Here is a 17396-nt window from a genome sequence, read left to right on the forward strand (position 1 = left end):
TTAGAGAAAGCAGTCCAGCATACAGAGAGCAAAAAGGAGCTACACAGGTGTAGGTATTTCCACTGGATCCCCTGAGCACGCATAATGTCTACGTGTTTTACTGAGTTCCAAAAGTAATTTCCATGGGGGCGCATCGATCATGAGACCGCTCTGTCTTAAAAACTCCCCCGTCTTGATACATAGATAAAAAGATTAATGACAAAATCCATCCTCCCGATCTTTGAGCGAATATTACGCCGACATCTTGCTAAACAAGTGATATATTTCCCCGCCTGTTATTTTGAAATATGAAAACAGCAAATTGATCTTTGTCTAGTGTATCGATCCAAAAAGATCTATAATCCAACCAAGTGAAGTAAGGATGAAGCACATTCCCAACATATCCGATCCATCAGTAGGTCAACGCGGACACTCACGGTGCTCGCGGAGGAGGTGGACGAGTTCGTGGAACTTCTCTGCGCCGTCATGGAGGGTGAGAAGGTCGCCGCCAATCACCTTGCAGAAGGAACGAGCTTCTCCCCAGTTGACCTGCGAGGAGACTCACGGTTGGAAAAGAACGCAAGGGCCACTCGTGAAAATGGTAGGAGGATGTACGCAAGCATTGCAATATATGGTAGATAAGGAAGGATAAAGAGATTGACAGGAGAAGGATTGGAAAAAGGTAGAGAGGGAGAAAGAGAGAAGAGGGAGAAAAAGAGAGGAAAGGTGTCACACCCTAACCGTTAATTAACACACAAGGAGTACAATTAACGCACCTTTCCAAAGAAGAAGATGGACAGGCACCGATCGCCCACACGGGTGTAGAACTGAGGGCAGTCGGGGTGCCTGATGGTAGTGTTGATCTTTTCAAGGAATTCTTCTCCCAAAGCCTCGACCTCTTCCACGGTTGAGTGTCTCACTAGGAAAGGGAGAAATGATAGATAGAGAAGAAAGGAAAAACAGAGAAATGATTTATAGAGCTACTAAAGAAGATGAAATAGCAAACAGGGGCTTCCAAGGGCGAAACCTCTACTAATGCTCAGGTCGACATCAATAATCTTTATTTGCATTTTTTTCACAGACTTCTTTTGTACTCACCAGCAGATTCTTCTGACGGCAGGATGATCTCTTCAAGAGGTCGAAGTTGTTCTTCCCTCAACATCTGTGGCACGAGAAAGTGTTACGTAATGTGTAAAGATGGCCAAACACATGGTCACACGCATGTACATATACATAAACACGTCAGAGATCTCCAAAGCGACTCCATTTCATCATCCTGTAACACTAAGAGCCTTGTGAGATCCTTACCTGGCACAGACGCATGTCCAGGTCCCCCTCACACGGCGGGTCGGAGAGCTCGCAGTAGCGGCTGATGGTGACGCAGTTGGTGTCTCCCATCCTGCGACACCTGACGGAGCCTCGCTCGCAGTACTCATTGCGCCAAGCCTGCATTGGGGTGTTGGTAGGAAAGGTTATGTCGCAGAAAGATTAGTGTTGAGGAAGGAGAGGTCACATGTACTCTATACAGGAGCCTACGGTGTCATTGTTATGTTTGTGATATTTCTTTTGATTACACGCCAAAAGTTTTTTCAAAACAGTAGTTCTCAAAGGTAAATCAGATGTAAGGAGGCAAACTAGGACAAGTAAGTGAGTAGCCCGTAATCGTCTATCGCTATTGCACCTAAAATCACTTTGCCCTTATAAACTTGACAGCGATTCTTATTTGAGTTTGAGGTTTCCCATAGGAGCTGGACTTGGAGTTTAGTTCCCCTTCCCCTAAGTGCCACACAGAGACTCAACACACCCCACTGCCTCGCAGATGGCGCTCGTCGCTCGTCGAATAGTTCGCCGCAGTCGTTGTCTTCCCGTCGCAGATGTAGCGGATCCTCGTGCGCCGATTCGCTGGTTCGCAGTGGATCGGCTCGCTCTCGGGACACAGTGGCCGCGACTGAAGGCAGACATCTCTTTACATTATCATGACACTAATGACTCCTTGCACTTCATGAGATTTTTAAACAGTTTTAGGCCTATGGATATCTCCTTTGTTTCCACAAGAGAGAGAGCAAGAACAGAAAAAAGTGGAGGGAGAGAAGAGTATCAAAAGAGAGGCTGCAATAATAAAAAGAGGGATAACGATAGCAATAGGTAGAGACAGAACAGATACAGTAAGTGAGAAAGAAAGGTAATAAATAGTTATAAATAGAGGGAGATGAAGAAGAGTGAGAGCGAGCGAAAGAAGGATAGATTAAAATCGAGAGAAAGAGGAGAGAGGATAGAGGGAGAAAGGGAGAGAGAGAGGAACAGGGGAGAAAGAAGGAGAGAAAAAATTGAAGCGAGAGGGGTGGCAGAGAGAGAGAAAAAGAAAGTCAAAAAAATGAGTGAAAGAGAAAGAGGGAGAGAGAGAAAGAGATAAAAGGGGGAATAGAGTGATAAAGTAGAAAGGCCAGAGAGAGAAGAAGTGGAGCTTGAACAGCCGACCAAGAAAACACAGCGAGACAACACGCAGTGTATGGTAACTAAAAAGACTATGATACAGAACATGGAAAGTATGAAAGAATTAAGGAGTACGATCTCAAACAATATGGAAGGAAAATAATCGATAAGGAGAAGGCGTTTTGGCTGACCCGGACCTTGGAGACTGACTTGGAATGGAGAGGAGAGCTTGCTAACAGGACTTGAGGACCATCATGTTGTCCTCCTGGACCTTGTTTAAGAATATATGTTGATACATCATATTTTAAAAGATGGAAGCACATGATTAGTAAGAAAACAAGAAAGGGGCCATATAGAATTGACATATCGCACGTGTCACTAACCAATAAAAATGAATAGAAATAAAAATAAATTAATAATAAAGAATACCTTCAGTAAACCGCCTATAACAAAAGTCCATGAAAATTGGAACATTCAGGTAACAAATAGAAATGTTGAATGTTGGCGTTAGCAACATATTTTTACATAATCCACCCACTAAACTACCAAGTCTCGCTTTCTAAAAATCGGATAATGGAGAGCCCAAATTTATCAGTACTTACCACACAAGATTGAAGAGTGATTTCGCGCTCGCACAGTTCTGTATTTATGCTGGTAACCCGCCCCCTCGGCGTGACTCAGCAATGAAAAGTCATATTCTAGCCAATCGTAAACAGCCTAATCGATGAGGCGTATGTATTTTCTGTTTTTGTGTTTTGCTTTTGTTTCTCTTCCCCTTGTTTCTCTGTCTGTCTATCTGCTGTGTGTCTGTATCTCTCTCTATTTCTCGCCGTTAGTCTCTCTCCTCTCTTATCTCTGTTTTCTCTGCCTGTTAGTCGCTCATCTCCCTCTCTAAGTGTTGTGTGATGTGTGTGTGTGTGTGTAGGTGTTTTGTGTTTCTGTCTGTTTATCTGTATCTCCTTTCTCTGCCTCTCTGCTTTCTATCTCTCTATTATACATCTATTGGTGTAAGCAAAATCACTCTTCCGTGTTGATACAATGGATCAAAGCCCCATACATAAATCTAGTTTGGGTATTGTGTTTTTCTTCCATGTGTGTGTGTGTGTATCTGTGTGTGTGTGAGCCCGTGTGTGGGTGTTTGAGAGTTTATATAGACCATACACAGATATTTAACATTTGCACATATGTATCAGTAAATAGATATACTGTATATATACATACATATACTCATATATATAGTACACACACACACGTATATATATATATATATATATATATATATATATATATATATATATATATATATTATATATTATATTATATAAGTCACAAAACACATTCACATCAAACAACATATATATTGTGTGTGTGTGTATTAAAATTCAAATTCAAAACACTCTAATTCATTTATTGCAATGTTATTCTGTTTAATATAATATGATGTTCCATTATGTTAATAAGTGTGTATATAATAGATATTATCAATGCTTGTTTAACAAGATTAAACATAACATTAATATCGTAGTGACTGAATATCTGTTTGGCTTGATGTTTAAATGCTGATGTCATGATATTTCGATTAGATGTTCTTTTCACTTTGATATTTAAATGTCTTTTGGTGGAGACAAATTTCATAACATATTCTGGTGATTGTGTTCCAGGTCACCAGTCCTTGATTTTCAAATTTCTTCTCCAGGTTTCTGTATTGGGTCTTTTGATATGATAAGGGGTTTATTTTTGATTGTCCATGGACACTGTTTGTTACTGTATAGGTAATAGCCAGTTTGGGTAATTTCTTGTTATATTTTTTTTGGATTAGAATACAATGTGTTATGTTGTATTCTGTTGTACTTTTTAGCCATTTTATTTGTGTATATTTGGATGTTATGTGGTGATATTTCTTTAGATTTACCTAGGGAACATGTGTTGGTGTTTTCAGGTAAGGTGTGCCATGCCAGTATAAACAATTGGTGATGACGGGACTGAAAAGTTTATAATAGGGGATAATCATTGTGTTAATCTATATTGTAGTTTTATATATACTTTGACTATTTAAACAAATGTAAAACTAGCAAAATACAGAATTTCTTTTTTTTCTGCTTGATATTGATACAATGTTTAAAGAAAAGAGTGGGGAACTAGATTTTGATTCATTAATATATTTTTAAAATTAACAATTCGGTTTCTGACTCGGAATACTTTACTGAACAGTATAAGGTATAAGGCCGACACACACACATTATATATAATGTATAACAAGCGTACATGCTTATGAAAACAGGATTTCACGAAAAAAGTAAAAATGTTGTTTTAAATTTTAATTGCAGACAGTTAACAATGTATTAGTAGATACAGTTGTAACAATGTTTTTTTTTCTGTTGAGAATACAGTTAGCACTGCAGTCAACAAGAAGGGGATCCAAAGGTTCATGAGTGAGTAAAGACAAAGGAAAAGCACTCAATGCATTTTGAGGACACAAAGTGGCTTGGGATCGCCTAAACCTTCCTCGGAACAAGCACACAGACTTTGAGCCGGACAGTTCGTCGTCAATAGAAATTCTCGAAGTATGAGGGCGGCGCAGTGGTATCACGGGGGAAGTGTGGGGCGCCTGATGGTAGTGGAGCAGGTCAACCTCGTTTGGCCCCTCCTAACCAGAAGCCGCCTGTGGCCCGCGGTGGGGGGCTTGAGTTCCAATTGATCTGGGACGCCTGGACCAGAGGGCTACCCATATGGAGGGTCGAAAGACAGCGGAAGATGAGGCCCTCCTGGTGCACCTCACGGCCTGATGAGAGACGTGAGCTGGTAGTACTCCACCCCGGTTCATCCATCTGGAGCCCAGAGAGAGGAACTCCCAATCGTGTGTTTGCCAGTGCGTGGCATCCCGTGATACCAGGATACAGAGTCCTGGAGGTTGAGTGATGCTGCACGCTCTGGCCCCTGCAGCTAGCAACACACCTAGTCTCTCTCGGGTACCTTTATTCTGGTTAGACGGTGGCTTGATCCAAGGCACCGGTTCAAGTCATCATGAGGCTGCGTAAAAATATGGCTAGCGCCGCCATCAAGAGGAACTATGCAGGCAGGTAGAGCATATTTTTCATTATTTATTTTAGTTAATGTTTTTTTATCTGTTTTCTTTGTTGCTTCACCACCAACATTTCGCGTTTAATGTTTTGTGTGCGTGTTTGTTTTTTTTTTTTCCCTTTTTTCTTCTTTTTACTACTTTTTTTATTTTTTTTCTTGTTTTATTTTTTTGGTCACCGCACGAATGCCATCAGCTACTTGCTAATAGTTGGCATGCGTATATTTCCTCATACCCGGTGGCTGTTGGGAGATTTGAGCCAACTATAGCTTCCCTCGTTGGACTCCATGGTGGGTGGGGGGGTGAGGAAATTATGAAGAATTTGTCTATGTATGAGTACCTACAAAACTTTCTTAAAATCTACATTACTCAGATCCTAGTCTCCTCCCTACGAGGACTTACGCCATATTCCCCCGACCATTCCCTGTCTGGAACCATCACATGTTGTCACTTGGAAGCCTTTCCGCTTCCAAAGGGCAGAATGGGAATTGTATGGTTCTCGGGCGCCAACCAGGTAACAAGGGGAAAAGTCCTCCCTCAATCCACTAAGGAAATATGCGTACATGGTTAAATATGAGAATATTTATAATAGTGAATACCTAGTAGTGAAGACCATGGAGGTGTATCAATCATGGATCTTTGATATTTTTGAAGTACATAGGAAAAATAGTTGATGTATGGTCAACGGTCGATCCAGCTATCAATTCCCACAAGCGAGATGGTACGCTGATAGTTGAGGAGTCTTCGGTCACCAGACTGAGAGTGACCGTCTGAGTGCGATATGACTAACAGCCTGGGGCCCTCAAGTTTCATGTTTACTCCTCATCAAAACCCTCAATCAGTGTAAGAGGAATTGTCTTTTCCGAGGACCACACGCAGCGAGGTACGCTCTGAAGAGAATAAAACACTGCTTAGAGGGAACTAGAGAATTGTTTAAGTATGGCAGTAAACGTTTAAGAAGAAACGTGGCACGGTTTAGGAACAGTCTACACAGCTATCCTTCTAACTTTTAATACGTTGGTCCTTCCAGAATCAGTTAAGTTGGCAGGAGTACCACCTCAAGGTAAAGCCATAGGTGCCCAACCCTATGCGTGGTGCTTCCACTGCCAGGGTCTATGGGCATGGAGCCAACTCTTGCCGTTTATTAAGCCAGAAACTGGAAAACCAGAGAATATGTGTGAAACCAAATTGTGGGACGACAGATTCATCAAGCAGATGACAAACTGTCCAGTCCAAGACCTATATGTGTTACCACTGCAAAGAAGAATCACTGAAGCTTCTTCAAAGCAGGTGTTAAACGGTACAAAATTGAGAAAGTTTGATAATAAGAGCAAGGAGAACGTTAGTTCCGAGCAAAGCGACGTGCCCGTGGCGATGTGCACAGGGACAGGTAATCCTTGCTTCGGTCTGCTCATGCCCTCCTTCACATCCCAACCCTTGCCCTCAATATCTACACCACACACTCTGCCCACTCTTTCAAACATCAGAATCCCCAATATGCTGAAAATGCCTCTTGGTGAATATCCGATGCACCAGAAACGGAGTAGAGTGATGGACGGGCGGTTCTATGAGGAGACTCCTCTCTCCCAAAGTAGCGTCTTTGTGAGACCATCAGGGAGCTCCAGAGGCCTCAATGGTGACAGCCCCAGCTGCCACACATTACAGGGGCCTCGCTTGCTTAGGCAGAATGCCCCTGAACCAAGGCTCGGGTTTGCCCTTGCCCAGGACAAAGGAATCTTGAGTCGTTCAAAAAGACTCATATTCAAGTGGGGTTCTTTGAGCCGTCAGGAAGAGGCTCAAGGGTCCAAAATCGTGGACAGCTCCAGCTGCACACCCAAATCCACAGGGCTCTGCTGCTAGGCAGAATGCCCCTGAAGCATAAGGACAGTCCATTCTTGCCCAGCAAAGAATATTCCGAGCCCTGTAAAAAGTGAACCCTTGTGGAAAACTGTACGTTCCATGGTAAACAAACCTAAAAAGACTCTACCACAGATCCTGGACAAGGGACAGCCTGAAAGGTTGTAAGGGCAAACCTTGTGCACACAGGTGCTTAGTATTTCTTTTTCGTTGGATTTTTGCCATAAAACCTATAGAAAAAAATAGCTTTAAAGCAAACTGGATACCCCCTAAAGTACCATGAACAGCTAAGGGAATTCATGCCAAAAATGGTGAAGGAACTGCAAAATCTTGATAGCTTTAATATAACCAGTTTCGTGTATGCTTACAGAAGTATTATGACCAGGGAAACTCAATCCGATTTCCCTGAGAGGATTCAAATTCCAAGCCCATTTATGGGACTTTTGAACAATGGACCTCATGGAGGAGTAGCAAGTACTGGTACGTCACGGAATATTCCTTTCCGGCCATCCACCTGCAGACAACATCTGTCAGGTGAAGGCTGTGAGAATAGGCTGACACGAACCTACACTGTGGAGTTATTCTACCCTTCCTCCAATACTTTTCTTTAAACATTAATGATTTGGAAAATCTACTTGAGCAGTTTCCACATCCATTTCTACTCCGGAGATGCTTCTTTACAATGCGTCGGACATCACCTCTGGGGAGACAATTTGTGTCAACCCTCGAGGAAGGCCTTGGAGGGCCTTGACTCCTAAGATAGATGCAGTTTTATTGAACAGTGACCCCCACATACCACTTTATCCAACCTTCTCAAACTGGGACATTCTCCAATATAGGACCTGTCAATTGTTCACCTGATTTCACAGATGGAATTTCACTGCACCAGGCTCATCTGTGGAAGACACCTACAAGCGAAGCGCCCATTTTCCACTACTTTTGGAGGAGGTGAAAGTATTCTAGCCAATGGAGTTGCCAGAGTGGCGAATTGTAACATGCGGGACTGGAATCTTTAGATCAACGCCAGTATTTCTGGATCTGTGAATATTTCCATGTGTTCAAGATTTGATAATCACTTCACATCACGGAATTCACATTGCACGCACTAGTAAGCATCCATTCCAAAAGTAGTGGGCATTACGTCGCACCCCCGGTACCATGGTGGTCCATGAATGGCAGAAACAAGCTGTCAGAGGCAAGAAAAGCTGCATGAAGGCAGTCTGAAACGACGCCACAGTTAGACTGTAACCTGATCACACCATTATCACAATAAAAGACCGAGCCGAGGCCAGGCGAGTGCTCTAAAAAGGAGGTAGCGGACGGTCATGGATCGAACAGTAGTCTCCTTGATTACACCTCTGGAGTACAGCCCTTAGCATGGGTTTGTAGGGGACAAGGTTGCGTAAGAGTCTCTGAAAGAGAACATCACCTGTCACCACCTGCTTTGAAGATTGATCGGCACAATATCATCCACACAGAAAAAAAAAGATGGTTGCGATGAGCTAGCTAAATCCATGGAAGAGATTCTCGGGAGCATATTCCACTGCGATCTCCACTCTTCGGGCGAACAGGATCGACAACCCAGTGTCGTTCTTCAGTAGGACTGCAGCCAGAACTTACCCATACAACTTGCCATTTTCTTGCGCAAGGCGATGGACTTCTGTCTTTGCAGCCCTGCCATTAAGACTGGCCCCAGGAAGTGGACGTAATTCATACCTCAAATGAATCCCTCATTGCCAGAGAGCTCCCAGCAGTTCTGTTGGACCTATTCAATAGGATATATAGGGGAGGTACAGTGCCAATCCCACAGGAAAGAGTTATAATCATTACTGTCCATGAATACATGGCTGAAGGATGCTCTCCCAACCAGGAAAATTACAGACCAATTTCATCTGCACCCAGACTGCATGCTGCAAGGGATGGGAGAAACGGTAAACTTCAGGGATGTGAACATGGCCTGCTAGAAAAGGAAAAACATGTGTACTGACCCATATCAATATGGGTTTAGAAGATTGAGATCGACCACAGATCGACTTGTAAGGATGGCAATGCTATACAGAAATTACCTTCGCACCAGCGAGTCAACAGGTAGCAGTTCTTCTTGACCTTGAAAAGAAGTCTCGTGATTCAACCAACTGGAAAGCATAGCATAACGCAAGGAAGTGGTATGACATTGGTTTAAGTAGTGCAGCATACCTACCTTCATACAAAACTTCCTTGCCCTAACAGGGAAATTTAAAAAGAGGTCGTAGGGGGAAACAGTTGTTCTACTACCTGGAAAGATCAGTGGTACGGGGGTCCAACAAGGAGTGAGTATTTAAGTTGTGACCCTGTTTGCCATGCTATAAATGACATTGGAAAGGTTGTTCCAGTTCTGTCTCATGTAATCTGTATGTGGATGGACTTTACACTGTACGCCCAGGAGGAAGCTTACCAGGAGTGCAAGGACACATGCAGCGCAGTAATCAGGTGTAAGTGGACAACTATCATGGGTTCAAATTTCCCAAGCAGACCATGGCTTATGCAGTTCCACAAACGAGGAAAAATTCCACTCCTTCCCTCTATTTCAGGAAGCCAACACCCACTGCAAATGTGTCCAAGAGGTGAAGTACTTGGGTCTAATTTTTGGACTCAGAACTTACATGGGGCCTCACACAAACGTTGAAAGTAAAGGCTTACTAAAAGCACTTAGTATTTTGCGGGTTCTTCAGCATCTATCTTGGGTGCAGAGCGCACAACGCTTTGCGGCTTTTGCGACGCTTATAGTAAGTAGCTGATTATGGATGTGAAGCTTAATCATCTGCAACTCCAGTTCTCGGATGTTAGATCGGTTCATAAAGAAGCTCTCAGAAATTGTACTGGGGCTTCAGGTCTTCACCTGTGGCCGTCCCTGTATGTGAGAGTGGAGAACCACCTCTTCATTACACCTAGGAATACATGCATCTGTGACTGACACGAGACACACAAAAGGATTCCAGGATCCCTCATCCAAAATTGGTTTCCAACCCCTTGAGGAATAGACCGATCCTCTGGTAGGCAGAAGAGGAATATTGTGGAAGATCTTAATTTATAAATACCTCGTCTAAGTTCTGGCTGTTGGAATTCCCAATTTCCTACCTTGGACTAATCAAGCCGCGAGTGATCTGGTGGAATTGGGAGAAAGGGGAAGAAATCAGAAGCAGAAGTTCTAAGAGATACTCCTTCTTTCAGCCGACTTATCATAAAGTACCAAGGATCAGAGGCACTATTACGATGGTTCGAAAACATCTGAAAAATGGGTGGGCTCTGCAGCAGTGAGCGAGAAGGAAGGACATGCATATGGCACAGTTCTTCTTCTAGCAGCCTCGCATCTTCACTGAGTCAACAGTATACATGCCATCCGCGACAGCGTTAAAGATGATATAGCAGATCTTACGAACATTCTCGTGTGATAATTGTGAATTCGTAGTGCCTTGCAAGCCAATCAAGGGGGGGGGGGGCGGAAAAAAAAAGCTGCAAACTCTATCACATCCAGTCAGGAGGGAGGTCAAGATGGCTTGACTGACAGTCAAACAGTAAAAAGATAAAATCTATGTTGGGGAGCCCGCGAATGTGGTATCAGTGGGAATGAGCGAGCTGATCAGAAGGCAGGCAGTCTGCTGTCTCAGCCTGTGATGTCGTTTATCTTCCTCTCCACACACCGACCTGGAAACAGCATCCTAGAGTGAAGTTGCTTATGCGTGCTAAAACGGACGGGAAAAAATGGAGGCATACAACCTAGAAAAAACAAAAACATGCCGAGAAACAAGTCGAGATGAATCGGTTGGCAGTTGCGGTCAAACTAGCATCGCATCCCTACACCGCAAAAGTGGAAATTGTATTAACAAAGACTAAGAATTGAGGCACACAAGACTGAGAATCATGGTCGCGCAATGATGGCTAAGATCGCAAATGAAGCACTTCCGTTCTTCTGTGGAAGGATGCCAAAGAGCCATTAACGATCGCGCACATGGTAGTGGAAAGAGGTAGATATGCAACATTCCAGAAACAAAGACGTATGACCTTAGTCTCCCCCAATATTACACTGAAAACTGTATATGGGGGAAGATTGTGACATAGAGGGCTTCTACGAATTTTCTTAGGAGCTAATATTTCGCATAACATATATACTATGCAGAATGTTTACCTGCATATTCATTTTATGCACAATTAGAGCATAATATTTATGTTCGTTGGATTTATCTATTTATTGCTATTGTAAGATATTCATTTGATAATTTTTTAAAGTTTTAAACATTTTAATTATTTCTAGTTAACAAGGTATTTCGCCGCTAATGCACCTTAGCTGTTAAACGCGGCAGATAATTTACAATAATCAATCATCAATCCATCGTTGGACACGCGCGATTGAGTGTGAATGAATGAGTATAGTGCGAGCTCGGCAGTCGCATGTAGACCTGGAGGACGCAGAGGAGGAGAGGGAACATATTATCCAGTGGTGATGGTCTTTCTGTAATGCTTTGTTACGACCATGCTCCTCGAAGAGCAATTGGATTACTTTTATGCTGTTTCTTACTTTTAAGTAGTGGAAGTGAGGGAATCAGTGGGGTAGCGTTAGATGGGGAGACATAATCGTGTACGTACTTTCCATTCTAGCTTTATCCAATAACCTGCGCTGTATATATCACTCATATCTATTTTACAAGACGGAAAAAGATTGCGTGTCTGCAAAGGGCCAGATGGCTCAAACTTCCCCTTTGGGAAAGGAGAGGAAGATCAATTGGAATGAGAGGAGAGGTTCGTAAAACTTATAAGATTCCCTTACGAGATGCAGCTGCTTAACAAAGCATGAGGGGTTAGTTATTTTTCCTGTCAAAAAAATTTGGAAGGTCGCAACTTCATGTTTAGATAGTCTGTGGGCCTTGGCTGCTTGATGGCACGCCTTTGTCACCCAAAGTTACTTTGGTGAGTTCAGGGTGCCCTTGTAAGGGTCCTGACCCACCCCATCAATACACCCACCCCACCATGCTGCATAAGACTCGCCAACATTCAGCTCTAAGGTCCTCCTGTTGATAAGTGTTCTCTCTGCAGCCTTCTACACTCTTTGCATACAACATACGCAGTGACGCGGCCATGTCTAGTCAAGCTGCTTCCTCTGCAGGCTGAGGGAGGGAGAGAGGGAGGGGTTGGAAGGAATTGAGGGAGTGAGGAGTAGGAGAAGGGAGGGAGGAGTAGGAGGTGGGATAGTGGGAAGAAGAGATAGGGGGATGAACGAAGGGAAGGAGGTGGAGGGAGGGGTTAGAGAAAGAGTAAAGGGAGAAAGGTAGGAAGTGGAGGAGGGAGGGAAGAAGGAATAGGAAAAGGGGGGTGAGGGGAAAGGGGGGAAGGAGGGAGAGAGGGAGGGAAGGAAGGAAGGATATAAGGAAGGGAAAGGAGATAATACAAAGAGGAGATGTGTGTGTAAGGGGCGAGATTTAGGAGGGGAAAGCAGGTATGTAGAAGGTATGTAACAGTTTCTGTATTAAAATATTGCTTCTTGAAGTTATTTTTGATAGAACGATTCAAGTGAATATATATATGTATGTATATACATATGTATGTAAAATAGACGTAACACACACCAAACAAACACACATATATTATATAAACACACACACATCGCATAATACTTTAATATACATATATATAATATTTAATATAAATATATATATATATATATATATAAAATATTTATATAATGCATAACAAGCATACTTAGGAAAGAGGATTCACGAAAAAGTAAAATATTTATATATTTTTTTATTGCAGACAGTTAAAAAAAGTATCAGTAGAAACATTTGAAACTTTTTTTTTTTTTTCAATTCAGAATACAGTAATGCAAGATAAGTAGGGATCCAGGTTTTAGAGTGCGTAAAGACAAAGGAAAAGCACTCATGCATTCTGAGGACACAAAGGGGCTTGGGATCGACAAAACCTTCCCCCGGGAAAAAACACAAAGGACTCTTCAGTTCCAGCACAGCTCGTCGCTCAAGTAGAAGAAGTTCTCGTAGTTGAGGGCGGCGCAGTGGCCCTTCGGCGGGAGTGTGGGGCGCCTGCTGGTAGTGGTAGCGGGTTTCCCTCGTTGGCACGCGCGTTGAGTTGTAAATTGGTGAGTAGTGCGAGGCTCGCAGTCACTGGTAGACCTGGAGGAGGGGGGGACAGGAGAGTGGGAGATATTATACAGTGTGATGGTTTCTCTAATGTTTTTTGGTCACTGCCCTGAAGGGCGTTTTGCATTACTTTTATGGTCTCTTTTTACTTTTTAGTAGTGGAAGTGAGGGAACGGTGGTGAGCGTTAGAGGGAGACATAATTTTTAGTCACTTTCCATTTAGCTTTATCCAAACCCGCGCTGTATATATGCACTCTATATCTATTTACAAGACGGAGAAAGATCGCGTGTTCTGCCAAAGGCAAGATGGCTCCAATGTTCCTTGAAAGGGGTGAGAGAAGCAACTTTGGAATGAGGTGAGAGCTCGCATCTTAAATTCATTCAGTGTTTTACTTTGACCTTATACGAAAGTTAGAGAAAAGCAGGCAGCGAATAATAGTTCTGATTGCAAAGAGTACAGAGAAGAAAGTAAAGGAGCTAGGGGCCCAGGTGATTAGAATTCCACAGGACCCCCTGAGGGAAGCGAAGGATGGGGAGTGTTTTACCTGAGGGTCCAAAGGGGGTGCCCATTTCCCTGGGGCGCCATCGATCCATGTCCACCCGCGTCTCGTTCTTCAAATTTCTCCCCCCCAGAAATCTGATACAATATCTGCAAAATAATATTAATGAAAATAATGACAAAAACTATCCCACCCGATCTTTGAGCGAAAAAATTACGCCGACCATCTTTGCTTGTAAACAAGTGACATATTGTCACCCGCTGGTTGTTGAAAAAACTGAGAACTAGCAAATGTGGTCATTGTCCGTGTAGTAACTAATCCAGAAAAGGAGTTTCCAATCCAAGCCTAATGTAGTAAAGGGTGAAGCACATTGCCAACATATCCGATCCATCGGAAGGTCAAGGCGACACTCACGGTGCTCGCGGAGGGGGCGGACGAGCTCGTGGAACTTGTCTGCGCCCTCATGGAGGGTGAGAAGGTCGCCGCCAATCGCCTTGCAGAAGGAACGAGCTTCTCCCCAGTTGACCTGCGAGGAGACTCACGGTTGAAAAGAACGCAAGGGCCACTCGTGAAAAATGGTAGGAGGATGTACGGATTATGCAATATCTGTGTAGATAAAGGAAGGATAAAGAGATTGACGGGGAAGTTGGAGAAGGCAGGGAGGGAGAATAGAAACGGAGAGTGAGAGAGGAGAGGAGAGAGGAGAGAGACGAAGAGAGAAGAGATAGATAGAGATAGAGATAGATAGATAGAGAGAGGGGGGTCATACCCTAACCGTTAATTAACATAAGGAGTACAATAAGCACCTTTCCAAAGAGAAGATGGACAGGCACGATCGCCCACACGGGTGTAGAACTGAGGCAGTCGGGTGGCTGATGGTAGCGTTGATCTTTCAAGGAATTCTTCTCCCAAGGCCTCGACCTCTTCCATGCTTGAGTGTCTCACTAGGAAGGGGGAGGAAGGGAGCATATGAAAAGAAAAAAAAGGAAAAAACAGAGAAATGCTTTATAGATCTACTAAAAAGAACTAGTCAAATAGCAAACAGGGGTTCCAAGGCCTTTTTTACCGACTTCTTTTGGCACTTCCCCAGCAAAATTCGTTTATTAGAGTAATGAAGATGACTAGCAAGAAAAGGGATTCCAAGGCAAAATTACACATAATTAACTTTTTTCATTTTCACCGACTTCTTTTGACTCCCCAACAGATTCTTCTGACGGCAGGACGATCCTCTTCAAGAGGTCGAAGTTTCTTCCTAACATCTGTGGCAGGGAAAAATGTTCGTATTTGTAAAATGGCCAACACTGGGTCACACGCATATGCATTTTCCAAATGAGATCTCCAAAGCCGACTCATTTCATTATCCTTACCGGGACACAGACGCATGCCAGGTCCCCCCCCCGGCGGTCGGAGAGCTCGCAGTAGCGGCTATGGGGACGCTTTGGTGTCTCCATCCTGGACACCTGACGGAGCTCGCTCGCAGTACTCCATTGCGCCAAGCCTGCAGTGGGGTTGTAGGGAAAGGTTAATGTCGGCAGGAAAGATTAGGCTGAGAAGGAGAGGTCCATTTTATCTACGAGAGCCCTACGTGGTCTTGTTATGTTGAAAATATTTTTTTGGTCGTTATAAAAAGGGTCCTCTGATTTCATCATTGTTGTTTGACTAGTGAGCATTCTGTTTGATTACAAAAAAAGTTTTCAAACAGAAAGTTCTAAAAGGTAAACAGATAAAAGGGCAAACTAGACATTTGAGTATCCCGTAATCGTTCTAGCAGCTTTTTGCTCTAAATTTACTTTTGCCTTAATAAACTCGACAGCGATTCGTATTTGAGTTTGAGGTTCCCATAGAGCTGGACTTGTAGTTTATTTCCCCCTTCCCCTAGAGTGCCACAAAGAGACTCAACACCCACCCCCGCAGATGGCGCTCTCCTCGTGGGAATAGTCGCCGCAGTCGTTGTCTCCGTCGCAGATGTAGCGGATCCTCGTGCAGCGATCGCTGGTTCCGCAGTGGATCTGCTCGCTCTCGGGACACGTGGCCGCGACTGAAGGCAGACTTTTCTTGACATGAATCATGGGCAATAATGACTCCTGGCACTTCATGAGATTTTTTAAAACAGTTTTAGGCCAGGATAATCTCCTTTGTTTCCAAGAAGAGAAAAAAGAAAAGAAAAAAGTGGAGGGAGAGAAAGAGATATCAGAAAGAGAGGCTGGCAGATAAATAAAAAGGAGGGATAACGATAGCAAGAGGGAGAGACAGAGACAGAAAGTGAGAAGAAGGTAGATAATAGTTATAAATAGAGGGAGATAAAGAGAAAGAGTGAGAGCGAGCGAAAGAAGGATAGATTGAGAAAGTGAAGAAAGAGAGAGAGGGATAGAGGGAGAAGGGAGGAGAGAGGAAAAGAGGGAGAAAAAGAGAGAAATGGAAGAGAGAGGGGTGGCAAGAGAGAGAGAGAAAGAGAGAAGGGAGAGGGAGAGGAGATAGAAAATGAAGTAGAGAAAAATAAAAAATGAGTGAAGAGGGAAAAAGGGAGATAGAATGAGAATGATAGAGAAAGGGAGAGAGAGAAGAGATAAAGAGGGGGAATAGAGTGAGAAAGAGAAGCAGAGAGAAAGAGAAATGGGAAAGGGTTGAACAAGACCAGAGAAGAGACAAGCGAGACAACACAGTGTAGGGTAAAAAAGACGATGAAACAGAACATGGAGAAGATGAAAGAATAAGGAGACAAACGCAAAAATATGGAAGGAAAAATAAACGAAAAGGAGAAGGGCGTTTTGGCTGAAGCGTGATCTTTGGGGAATGACCTTGGAAATGCAGAGGGAGAGCTGCTAACGGACCTTGAGGACCATCATTTTGTCTCCTTTACCTTGTTAAGAATATATGTGATAACAAAATATTTTAAAAGAATGGAAGCACAGATTATAAGAAAAGCAAGAAAGGGGCAACAATACAATTGAAATTGGGACGTTCATAACCAATAAAAATTGAATAGAATAAAATAAATAAATGAAAGAATACTTTTAGTAAAACCCTCCTTACAAAAGTTTCCATAAAATTGCAAAATTCAGGTAAACAAATAGAATGTTGAATGTTGGCGTTCAGCAAAACCCATTTTACATAAACCCACCCCCTAAATACCAAGTCCGCTTTTAAAAATCGGATTATAGGAGAGCAAATGTATCAGTACTTACCCCACAAGATTGGAAAGAGTGATTTCGCGCTCGCACAGTTTCTGTATTTATAGCATGGTAACTCCGCCCCCTCGCGGACCTCAGCCAATGAAAAGTCAATTCTAGCCAAAATCGTAAACCCTAATCGAGGAGGCGTATGTATTTCTGTGTTGTGCTTTTTTCTTTTCCTTCTGTTATTTTTTTATTCTCTCTATTCTTTTTTATCTCTCTTTATTTCTTTTTTTGCCTTTTTCTC

The 17396-nt window shown here is 43.1% G+C and overlaps 1 protein-coding gene across 1 annotated transcript; it reads right to left on the bottom strand.

Moving 5' to 3' along the window:
- Positions 1 to 416: 416 nt before the first annotated feature.
- Positions 417 to 16066, bottom strand: LOC119571479 (the record flags this gene model as incomplete). The annotated part of the gene is made up of 5 exons (XM_037918767.1): positions 417 to 528; positions 756 to 898; positions 1078 to 1141; positions 1288 to 1424; positions 15883 to 16066. Coding segments are annotated over 5 exons (640 nt in total), but the record flags the coding sequence as incomplete, so codon positions are not given.
- Positions 16067 to 17396: the final 1330 nt, after the last annotated feature.

The sequence above is a fragment of the Penaeus monodon genome, unplaced genomic scaffold (assembly GCF_015228065.2).
Source record: "Penaeus monodon isolate SGIC_2016 unplaced genomic scaffold, NSTDA_Pmon_1 PmonScaffold_6489, whole genome shotgun sequence".
NCBI lineage: Eukaryota > Metazoa > Arthropoda > Malacostraca > Decapoda > Penaeidae > Penaeus > Penaeus monodon.